Source organism: Rhipicephalus microplus, chromosome 6 (assembly GCF_043290135.1).
Source record: "Rhipicephalus microplus isolate Deutch F79 chromosome 6, USDA_Rmic, whole genome shotgun sequence".
NCBI classification, from domain to species: domain Eukaryota; kingdom Metazoa; phylum Arthropoda; class Arachnida; order Ixodida; family Ixodidae; genus Rhipicephalus; species Rhipicephalus microplus.
The window spans coordinates 188,134,720-188,147,206 of NC_134705.1; the positions used below are offsets into that span (position 1 = coordinate 188,134,720).

General features: G+C 45.3%; 1 protein-coding gene across 1 annotated transcript in view; it reads right to left on the reverse strand.

The window, feature by feature from the left end:
- The window catches only part of LOC119166986 (arginase-1), a 34,461-nt gene extending 22,231 nt beyond the window's left edge, over nucleotides 1-12,230 (reverse strand). The window contains exons 1-4 of the mRNA XM_075867953.1: nucleotides 12,124-12,230; nucleotides 7,164-7,248; nucleotides 6,087-6,159; nucleotides 2,994-3,097 (exon numbers count right to left, since the gene is read on the reverse strand). Coding sequence (XP_075724068.1) covers nucleotides 2,994-3,097; nucleotides 6,087-6,159; nucleotides 7,164-7,248; nucleotides 12,124-12,230 — 369 coding nt within the window. The remainder of the gene's footprint in view (nucleotides 1-2,993; nucleotides 3,098-6,086; nucleotides 6,160-7,163; nucleotides 7,249-12,123) is intronic.
- Nucleotides 12,231-12,487: the final 257 nt, after the last annotated feature.

Consider the following 12,487-nt stretch of genomic DNA (forward strand, 5'->3'; position numbering starts at 1 on the left):
ATGTGTGTTTAGATGCAGTGTTTCTAGCAAGCGCAGCAACTTTCTGTGTCTGGGTACGTATGCGATGCCGCCTTGTTTCAGCACGACTAGCATTCCGTTGGAGCTGTTTCTGAGGTGTTCGTTCAACACGTTGTGGCATTACAAAAGCCGAACTATACATGCAGCTTTTTCGCCAATCTTTGTCCGGTGTTTATTTCCGTGGCGTTAGTGTATACGCCAAGGACGTTATAAAAACATTGCTCGAGTAGAAATTCTTGCCCACAAGAGAGTCTGTGCCAACCGTAAGATGCGGCTGCGGCAGCCATCTTGCTAGAGGCATGATGAGCTGTTGACTGTAGACGGTTGAGAAAGAGTGCTCTCCTTGCACGCCCGGCGAGTTTAACGAGGCAACCTTTTAAGGTCACATAGTGCTCAAAGTGCGTCCTTGTGTTACTAGTTTTATTTAGTAAGCCTCAAAATTAAAGGCAAATTTCATTGGAGATTATGTCACTGGTACTAGTCTCCGCGGAATATTTCTTCGGAAACAACTGTATTTCATTTACAATTAACGTGGCCTTTAGACCAACAAATCTAAGCCACTTGATCTCTAAGTGGGCAAGACCAGAAAATAACATGTTTCTGAGATCTTTGGAGGGCAAAAGCTGGCTTCAATACTGCCGGCAAAGCATTGCGGGAGCTTCTACTCCAGCAGTTTTTTTTAAACCTCTTTGGTCTACGCACGACTGGACTAGAGGAGCGCTTCGTGTCTAGTTCCCACCTTTCACCGCCGCTAGTTCATGGTACTGCGGCCCAACCAAGGAGGCTTAAAGATAAATTGCTGGAGTGGAAGTTCCCGCAAAGCCTTGCCAGCAAAAGTGAAGCCAGCTTTTGCCCTGCCAAGATGTCGGAAACATGCTCTTTTCTGGTTGTGCTCGCATAGAGATAAAGTGGCGTTGATATGTTAGTGTAAACGGTACGTTAATTCTCTGCTAAAAGATTGTTGTTCCCAACGAAACAGCACACACAAAAATGAGAAGGGGTGACTGCATCTCCAATGAACTCGGCCTCCGATTAAAGTCTTACGAAAAAAAAAAACTAGTAACATTAAGGCACACTAGCAACACTTTGTTAGAAAAAGTTTCCGCATTTTACTCCGGGCATGCATGCAAGCAAAACTATTCGTTTTCTATTGCTACTTTGATAGACACTGAATTCAACTATCAAGTCGGTGTTGATTGTTGAAATGGCGATCCAAAAAGCTTGTAGTGTTAGTTTTGTGCCAATGAGGGGTCTATTTTGAAACAAAATCGCGTTTTAGTGCTCCGCTTCGGGTTAGTGCACTTTGAATTACCCGCCCCAAGAAGCGGACCAACCGGACCGCCTCACGTCACTGTTGCCGCGCACAACGTTGTCAGACTTTACTGCGCTAGTAGCAGCAGACCGAAAGCAGTGAACAAAACGACGACACAGAGAGAAGGGCACGAAAGATAGCGCTCGTGTCTTTCGTGTCCTTCTTGTCTCTGTGTCGTCGTTTTGTTCTCGCGCTATAACTATCGTCATGCCATACCAACTAGCCCAAGCTGCCACACTTCTAAATGCGAAAATTGAGTTTTTGAACCACTCGCGCCATTCCCCATAGTAACATACGGCGGTTCTTTTTTTTCTATGAATCAAACAGAAACGAACAAGTAGCATTTTATTGCATCTTTTGATGCACAGAAGGTTCTTTATTCAGTGCAGTTAGATATATTACTAGTGATTAATTGTAGGCGGTCTGTCTGACGTCATCGGGATTATTTTGAAAATTCCCTGCGGCGGCGCGTGTCTTCTTGTGCATTTACCTTAATTTCTCGGTAAGTAGGGCACTATTGTTGATAATAGTGTTGTTTTAGATGTTGTCATACATTGAGCTTTCACTCTGACATAAATTGTTATTTAACGTTAGTGTTCCTTTAAACGACACTAAGGGTCTCATCAAGTGCGAGGCTCGCAGGACGGCCTTACTCTCTCCCAAGGAGGTTTAAAAAAATTGCTGCAGTGGAAGCTCCCGCAATGCTTTGCCGGCAGTATTGAAGCCAGCTTTTGCCCTTCAAAGATCTGAGAAACATGCTATTTTCTGGTGGTGCCCACTTAGAGATCAAGTGGCTTAGATTTGTTGGTCTATAGGCTACGTTAATTTCAAATGAAATACAGTTGTTTCCGAAGAAATATTCCGCGGAGACTAGTACCGGTGAGAAAATCTCCGATGAAATTTGCCTCGAATTTTGAGGCTTACTAAATAAAACTAGTAACACAAGGACGCACTTTGAGCACTATGTGACCCTAAAAGGTTGCCCCGTTAAACTCTTCGGGCATGCGAGGAAAACGCTCCTTCTTAATCGCCGACCGTCAACAGCTCATCATTCCCCTAGTAAGATAGCTGCCACAGCCGCCGTCTTACGGTTGGTACGGCTTCACTTGTGGGCAAGAATTTTCACTCCAGCAACTTTTTTATAACCTCGTTGTTCTCTCCCATAGCAGAGTCATATGATAGAGTACCGTGTACACTAAATCGTTGACAACCTTTTTCTAAACACATGCGGCATTGAGATGGCTTTATGATTTCGGATTTCCCATGGTAGAGTACCTATCTATCTATACAATGCAGTGTACTGTAATATACATGGATACATTCAGGCCGGGCTTCACTGGCGGAACATGGGAGATGCCTTTGCATTGCAGTGGGCATTGTTAGGTTGCTGATACTGATGATGATGATGATGATGATGCTGATGACGATGATGATGACATTCATACTTACTGCGTTGGCCTTTCTCGTTTAGGTAGGTCGAGAGAACACATTTGCACAGGTGATAATCCATCACAGTCTTCCTGTTTTTTTTTTTCATAGCTTACGACTGTGGGTGGCTACATTATGGCGATACGTAGCTTTCGACGGGCATCTTATGATACAACGTAGTCGTTTGCCTCATCACGTTCTCTCCCTCGACGGGACTCCATTTGCAATGTCTTACGTTTTTGTTGGTCTTTCCAACGACGTCCGAGTTGCGCGCTCTGCAATCGGTGACGCTGGGGTCGCCCTCCACGGTGACATCACCGAAGTCCTCGACCTCGTGACCTGTGACGTATACGTACGTGAAGCGTATGGTAACACCCGGCAAACAGCAAGATTTTTGAAGCTATAGTTATATTAGAAAGAACCCTTCTTCCATAGAGGACTTCCCGTGTTACCCAGTGTTGTTTTGTGCATACATTTTCAAACTGTGCTCGGCTGTTGAAGGTGTACTGCACTAATTTTTGAAGCGCAGTCTACTTCGTTTTGCAGATCTCCCTGTAATTCTCTCGAGCATTTATGACCCGATGAAAATTGTTAAAAAACACTCATCATTTTTTACTATTATTGTAGAGTATATCAAGAAAAGAAATGAGTGAAGTTTTATTTAGAGCATTAACTTCTCTACTTTAAATTAGAAAATAACGTATATAGCTTAATTAAATGCTTAATTCTGTGTAACTTTATAATAGTAAGTTAAATATGCAATAAGTGCTCCTCTATGAATCTTCGACACGTATATTACTTTTTTAGAAGCATTATATTCGATGTATCAAATATGATACAGGGGGAATTTCAGGACTAACGTGGCTACACATTCCCCAAACAACACGCGGTTTTCAGCGACAAAAAAAAAGAAAGAAGCCGAGGGTCTACGAGAACCAACAGACAATGGTACTAAGGTATGTATAAATGCCGGATATTATAAAAAGTAATTGTAAGGTAAATGTGAAGAAATAAAAGTAGACTGAAAAATAACTTTCCACCGGCGGGGAGAGCGGTGGGAATTCACATTTCACATCACATCACATTTGCATTACTATTACTTCTGATAATACCCACAATACGCCTATTGGCATTGTCTGTTAGTTCGCATTAATATTGCGTCTAAAAAAGAAAAACAAGCCCTTAATATCACGCCGTTTTCCTTCAACATCAACAGTTCATATATAGGTCATCGAACTCACTAATTAGTTGACTCACTCACACCCATTCCAACTCAGATCAAGCCATGAGTCTGAGTAAGTCCGGTCAGAAAAAAAATTGATGAGTTTGAGTCCAAGTCAGTGCAAAGCGCACGGATATATTTCCTGAGCGAGTTTCAGTGAGTTCTACTTTCTTTAGCCGACCTATACGAATCAGCTTCAGCGTTACTATCAACCTTACCTTAATTAACGTTTATAATCACGTCTGTTCGCACGTGTTCCAAAGCAGTGTCGTTCGCACACCGTTACAATATTTATTGATCAAAGGCGTGGATTGCATAACGGGGTATATCATGATGTCTCTTCCGCCTCCGCCAACTCTTCCAGGAAAGTTCCTGATAAATATATTGTGAAATGATCTTTTCCAAGAAAAAAAAATGATCCGACTCATTTGCGACCCCTCATATCTCGTATTTTAAACTCTAAGCATTTTTTAGCGAACTTCGGCGACTTTGACCTCTTCTATCTATCCGGCCGCCTACGACTTTTAGCTCTCCCAACCGTTTCGATAATGAAATCTATACCAAGGTTGGTATTGCATAATATGATTGTATGACGAGCATAAGTGACTAGTCATAACATGAAAATCACGATGTGTGCCATTATTTACATGTCATGGTCTTGCTGCTGTTGCGGTGGTTGAATTCACATGACAAATTACAAAATTGGTATGGCATGACATGACTGCATGGCGAACACTAGTGACAGGCCCTAACATGGAAATCATGACATGCATGTCATGTAAGTCATGACTATACGCCACGCTCATGGTGCGCTCGCGGTCGTTTCGATAACTTCACATATACTAAATTTCGCATTACGTGACGCGAAGGGACGACCAAGGTAAATGATACGTTCAAACATGATAACCATGACATGCGTGTCATGAAAAACATGACTACATGCTAGGCCCATAGTGCGCACGCGGCCGTTTCGCCAGCTTCAAATGTAGCAAATTTGGTGTTACGTGACGTAATTGGATGACGAAGGTATGTGACTGGTGCAGACATGATAATCATGGCATGCGTGTCACGTACGAAGATGACTGCATGCCATGCCTGTGATGCGCTCGCGGCCATTTCGCTAGCTTCACATAAGCCAAATTTGATATCACGTGACGTGAATAGACGACGAACACAAATGCCAGGCGCAAACATGCCAAACATGACTTTCGTGTCATGCATGTTAAAGCTTGATATACACCTCAGTAGGCATCGAACGACAACATGAATTACAGGTCATAACAAGCGAATCACGACATGCAAGTCATGTGCGGCATGATCTACATGTCACACCATAGTACGCTTGCGGCCGTGGTTCGCTAGCTTCATATACAGCTCATTCGGCATTGAGCGACGTCACTGCATGTTGAACGTGAGTTACAGGTCCCATCATGAGAATTACGACATGCTTAGCATGCCACACACTTGGTGCTTTCGCAGCCGCATCGTAAAATGCATTCAAGTCGGAATTGGTGTTGCGTGCCACGAGTGTTTTTTCACTAACATTATGGTACCGTGGTCGTAACACGAAAACGGTGACATGCGCATCATGTTCGCCATGACTGCAGCATGACAAGAATTTCCTTCCCTCACGGCCGTTTCGCTGCATTCATTTCCGCCTAGATTAGCGTGGCGCGACGTCAGAACGCACAAAACATGAATGTCAGGGCATAACGTGCTTCGCATATAATCGATTCCCACTGTGCGTGGGATCTGACAATTTTTTTTCGAGTGTACTATATCACACGGCGTCAAGATAATCGAACACGTGAGGTATTGGTGTTAAAAAGCATTGATAACTTGGCGGAGAAAGCTTATTCCAGGCTAACGGACTCGTGAGTTGACTCACTCACAATGGCTCAGGCTCAGATCAAAGCAGTGACTCTGAGTGAGTCCTGGTGAGTAATATATGTTGGTTAGCTTGAGAGTCCAAAGCTCGGAATGTATTTCATGAGTGAGTTTGAGTGAGCTCCACAGGTTCTGCCGACCCATGATTCGGAGTGACATCGTACGGTTATATTAACCCCCCGCAGTAACTCGCTGTAGCAAAGCTGGTAGCGCACTCACCGAGATCTCTCAGCTGGTCGAGGAGCCCAGCATCGCGAAGAAATTGTGGACCCTTTTCGACACCTGCCTTGGGCTTTTTAGGCAATAGAAAGGGTGAGAGAGAAACAAATAAACGTAAGGAACATTATTTGGGGTAGGATTTCTTCAAAATCACTTTCGAGAATGAATTCACAAAAAACAATATGTTGCTTTTTTTTTACGGACAGCTTAGTTTTTTGGTAAGGTTAGAAGATATGCAGGAGATTTTCGTGATAGCATTGCATTGTATGAAATCATCAAAACTCTCCATTATTCTCACAGCAGCCGGTCACCGCGAATATGAGACGTTAAAGGCTTTCCACGGCGTAATTTTTGTCAACAGGGCCTCATCAAGCGTGAGGCCCACAGGACGACATTTTTTGCTCTCCCATAGTAGAGTACCTATTGTACTCCAAATCGTTACCCCCTTTTTCTAAACACTGATAACATTTCCTTTACTTGAAGACACCTGCATATTACCACATTCTATGTTGTAATAGAGAACTTTTGTTAGAGCGCACGTTAAACTTTGCTGTCAAGCAAAATGCAGCAGGCACGAAGCAGATATACGGTTATCTCACAGACCCTATACGTAAATTTAACACATGACATATGGGTTAAGGTTAAAATGTTAGACACGGTTGTGTGTGTGTCTCTCTCTCTCTCTGTGTGTGTGTGTGTGTGTCTCTGTGTGTGTGTGTGTCTGTGTGTGTCTTCTCTCTCTCTCTGTGCTTCTCTCTCTGTGTGTGTGTGTGTGTGTGTGTGTGTGTGTCTGTCTCTCTCTCTCTCTATCTCTGTGTGTGTGTGTGTCTCTCTCTGTGTGTGTGCGTGTCTGTGTGTCTCTCTCTGTGTGTGTGTGTGTGTGTGTGTGTGTGTGTGTCTCTCTCTCTCTCTCTGTGTGTGTGTGTGTGTGTGTGTGTGTGTGTGTGTGTGCGTGCGTGTGTATGTGTGTGAGCGTGTGTGGTGACAGACGAACGCGTGTGACGCACGCGGCGCGAAAGGAATTTTCCATGAACGAAACTGCAGCTTGCAGGCGTTCACTACCGGCGCCGTTCATACCTGACCTTGATGAATGGGAACCCCGAGAACTCCGATCCCTCGCCAGCTGCCCCCGAAAGTGGCCGCCGCTGAACTGTTGTGATTCCTGAAAGCGAAGAGGCCATTACTGTAGTTTAGCTAACGATCATAGCAACGTGTTAGAGATCTCAGTGATGCCGCATACCGCACAAGACTGCCGCTCTGCGCGGTGACGTTATGTGTGCTTCCCCTATCTTTTAGGGGCGAAGCCCCTTACGCCATGGATCGTGTCCCATGTCGTCGTAGTCGATTGATTGATTGATTGATTGATTGACTGGTTGATTGATATGTGGGGTTTAGCGTCCCAAAACCACCATATGATTATGAATAATGCCGTACTGGAGGACTCCGAAAATTCCGACCCCTGGGGTTATTTAACGTTCTCGCCAATCTGAGCCCACGGGCGTATAAAGCATTTCCACTTCCATGGAAAATGCAGCCGCCGCAGCCGCGATTTGATCCTGCGACCTGTGTCGTCGTAGTCGTCGTAGTAGTAGTAGCCAGTTGCATTGCATTGATTGATTTGTGGGTTTTAACGTCCCAAAACCACCATTTGATTATGAGAGACGCCGTATATAGTGGAAGGCTCTGGAAATTTCGACCACTTGGGGTTCTTTAACGTGCACCCAAATCTGAGCACACGGGCCTACAACATTTTCGCCTCCATCGGAAATGCAGCCACCGCAGCCGGGATTCGATCCCGCGGCCTAGTTGCATTGCATGTCAATAAAAACGGTGTCACAGCATATCCACGGAGCGAATGAGTAGGGCGAAGCGTCCATCAGTCCGTCCGTGCTTCATTGCATCCATCCGTGCGTCCGTTCGTCTGTCCAACCGTGCGTCCGTCCGTCAGCTTCGCCCCCCTCGTCATCATTCACCTCGTGGACATATGCTGTCATCTTTTTCTGTTTTTCTTACTATTCTTTCAATTTCCCCATTCCTTCCCACTGTGCAGGGTAGCCCACCGCGGTTAAGCCAAACTAGCTGACCTCCCTGCTTTTATTCTTTCTCGTTCTTTTACCTTGTTAAAGGGACACCAAAAATAAACAATGCCTTGGTTTATATGGACAAACTGCCCTATAATGCCCTATGTTCCGCTATCGAGAGTTCATTGCTATAGCGGAGATAATCAAGGTGGAAGTTTCGTTTTTAATTATTAGTTCACGCCGAAATCACCACGCATGACGTAAAGCTTTTAGAACGCGTTGTTTGGGTATTTTCGCGACATTAGTTTGATGAAATTTTCTGAAACTTCGTATGCTATGTATATACTACGAACAGATGACAATGTACAGTATAATCCATTGTTCGAGGGAACACTCGAATGCATACCACCAATATTCATGGCCCTCTTAGAGCAATTGGATTAAGAAACAATCTTCATGCAAGTCAATATTCTGTCAAGAGGACTCCGAACTTATAACCACCAGTAGTCTTATGCATATCTAAGCCACCATAATTCCGTAAGATAGCAAAATCTAAACATGCTGCTCACGCAAATGTTTCCTTTAACAGTGGACCCTTCTGTACTTCATTTTTCGTATCGATCAGAGTTAGCTACGTAGGGCCAAGTGAATGTCTTCAAAATCTACGACGCCACGGTATTTGTTGTGAGAACGACAAGATGGCGTCTCCACCCACGTTTTCCTTTCGTGCGTTCTCTCCGTTCCGAAGCGTCATCTCGCGGTAAGAGTAGTATTTTCGGGACTGTCAAATTGTGCTTTACTAATACGAGAAAAATCGTTTTGCTTTTTCGTATCCCTTCAAGTATATAGGCTTCGGTACAGACGTCGTAGATTCGAAATTTGCTCATATGTGAAGACCACCGAAAATTATCAACCACAAAAGGGGCCCTGTAACACTCTTTGAGCATGGTCAGAAAACGCTGCCGATCGGCAGTAGAGGCTCCCGACAACATACGAGCCAAACATAGCGCAGCACGCGGCCTGAAATTCACAATAAGTTGGATCCAAGTCAGCTAAAAATTGCTTCCTCTTCTTTCTTACAAATCACTGAATAAGCCCAAAAATCACACGTAGTAAACCCATCTATCAGCCATTGGCTGATTTGAACATGGCACGTACGGTAGTTACAGCTATTACCGCGGGAGGCCGCTACTTGTCCACGCGTGAACGCGCGGTCACATCGAAAAAGCCGCGCATGCGAAGAAAAGAAAGAAAGTGTTCAAGATCAGAAGGGGCGCGTGACATTTTCTTTTTTTTTGCCCCTGCCATCCTTCCCAGTGTAGTTTCCAGCGCTTTCCTCGCGAAGAGAGAATGCGATTGCAGCACGCGACGAAATATTGTATCTCCACTCGCACTGGAGTAACCTTTAAAATGTTTGCGCCGTTTGATTCGTGAGGCAATAAGTTCTTCCGGAGAGTTCATTCCATGGTTGCTTAAAAGAGTGTTTCGGGCCGCTTGAAGTTTAGCACACAGGAACTGTCACTTTGATCCTTAGGCATGCCGTAGCAGGGGATTAACCCGAAGCGAGCCCTCTAGGATGTGTTGAACATACAGAAGTGCGATGAATTGCGATCTCGTATTAGACTGTATAGTACTGTATTTACTCATCTTCGACATTATACTATCAGCATTACATCGGAAGATTTTTTCACTCCAGTCGATTCACACATATCTCAACGTACTAGCGTCCATATCTATTGATTACACATCAATATTTATTGACCAGAGGTGCGAGACCGTGGGGTTTAGAGGGGGGGGGGGTGTCAAGACTATGCCCCGCAGACTCTTTCACGGGAGGCTCTTGATAAAAGTATCTTGAAGTATCTCGTGCGAGCAGCGTATTAAACACACACACACACACACACACACACACACACACACACACACACACACACACACACACACACACACACACACACACACACACACACACACACACACACACACACACACACACACACTGTTCTTGCTATATTTCAACAACTGGTAACTCGTATTTGAAGGTACACGATGAAAATGCGTACCGTGTGACCCCCATTACGTGAGATATTGGCGTTAAAGAGCACTGAGACCGCGATCGAGAGAGCTATTTTTACGCTAACGGACTAACCAGTGGGTTAACTCGAACTCACTTCTAAAGACCGAGTCGGAGCGAGTTCGGCTGAGCAATATTTTGCAGAGCTTGAGTTCGATCGAGTGGGCCCTACGAGCAGAATAACATTCTCAGTTGAATGGGTCTGAGGGACGTCTCTCTTTTTGCTGACCTATATGCTGTACGAACACGCGGAATGAGAGATGGTTGTCCCGTAATGGTACAGACTCGGGAACGCACCATGTCCACCGTATAAGAAAACACTCAAATGAGCCTCATTCATATTACTGATCCCTTTAATGCAACTGTATATAGAAACATAGTTGGCGCATCGCACTACAGTCTGTAAAAAATCATAGCATATCCACGGAGTAAATTATGAGTGGGACGAAGCGGCCTTCAGCCTGTCTATACATTCGTCCTTGCTTCCGTTCATTCGTCCGTCCATCTGTCCGTGCGTCCATCCGTCCGTGGGTATGCACGTTCATCCGTCTGTCCGTATACGCACGTTCGTCCATCCGTCCGTCCTTCTGCTAGTCTGTCTGGTCGTACGTCCGTCCATCTGCTAGTCTGTGCGTCCATCTAGTGAACACTGTAAGTACCGCAAGCTCGCATCCCCTGTGGCACATACCCGCTCTAGAGCGGGTATGTGCCAAACGTGTCACGCCAACCGACAGGGGACATTGCTTGACCCTAATGAGCTTCGCCCCTAAAAGGTGTCGGAGCCGTCAACCATGCACTTGCCGTTTTACAAGACTTTCAGCCAGCAAGCTTTTAAAAGGGAGAGAAATCCGGACATTATCTAACCGGACATACAATCCACCTCGGCGGATCTGTGGCTATAGGGTGCCCGGCTGCTGGCCTGAAGGTCGCGGGTTCGATTCCGGTGGTCGCATTTCGACGGAGGCGATACGGTAGAGGTCCGTGTAATGTGCAATATCAGTGCACATTAAAGTACACCAGATGGTCAAACTTCCGGCGCCCTCCACTACGGCGTCTCATAATGATATCGTAGTTTTAGACGTAAAAACCTACATATTATCATAAAAAAACGCCAGGTCTGCGCTGAAAACACACTAGCAAAAACAAGAAGAGCGGCCTTTCAGAGCCTTGATACCCAATAGGGCATTAATAAAAAAAATCTTTTCGGTGGAGGGCAGGCATTCGCTACGCTATTTTTTGTCATTCTTCTGAGAAGCGTGGTATCCGCTAAACACGTGCAAATAATTTCGTGCCAATTGTTCATGAAGTGCCTGACGACGAAGAGGAATTATGGCTGTAGTGGGTATGCGCCACAGTTAATAGGGGAACAAGAACAAGCTTTTGTAATGGTTTGCAGCATTGGACGGCCCACTCGTTACGCCATCCGCATCGTGCGACAACTGGCTGTTCTTTCGCTGTTTTGAAACGCTTTATAAGTCGCATTACCGCGATTGCTTTCCCGACATCAAGCCTGCCTAAGACAAGTAGGCCAACAAGTCACAAGCACCAGCATAGCACAGTGGTAGAATATTGGGCTGGCACCCAGAGGACCCGGGTTTCAAGCCCCACTGTGTCTCTAAGCGCGATGTGACAACTGCGCGTGACCCGAGTTGGGATCTCGTAACAGCTTTCACTGTAATATTGCCCAGACATACGTTGAAGCTGTCCGTGGGGTCGGCCTATATGGGTCGCACTTCTCCGGATCTTTAAATAGAGTTCTTCATATTGTTGCGTAACATATTCATGCGTAACAATATCATACCGTATACCGAACATACAGCAGAAAAGGGTGAAGTCCGGACATACAGCCGAATCATCAGTGTACACCAGAGGAAGAGCTTTCTTCAGGTATTAACTTTTCGTTCCAAAAAGATAAGTGAGCCTGGATCTAAGTAATGCTTACCACCCATTACTCAGTGGCCTTCCATGGAGGCAAGCCGGGTTGGCGATGAGCAGCAACGGGAGCAGCAGTTTTCGGAGGGACCATAGAAGTGCACTGCTGCGTACCATGGTGCAGAAGACTCTTTCCCCCGCTACTCTGCTAACATCACAGTCAAAGTTTGTGCAGTTTCGACGACGGCCGAATACGTCGCGCACGGTACTTAATACACCACTACCACGGTCACCGTCACCTCCCCTTAACTCGGATTGATTGATTTATATGGTGCGTTTAACGTCCCAAAACCACATGTGAATTCCAGGCGCCCTAAAGCAGTCAGCATGCCCCCGCCTGTATTTTTTTTTATTAATGTCGGAGAGAAGGCGTG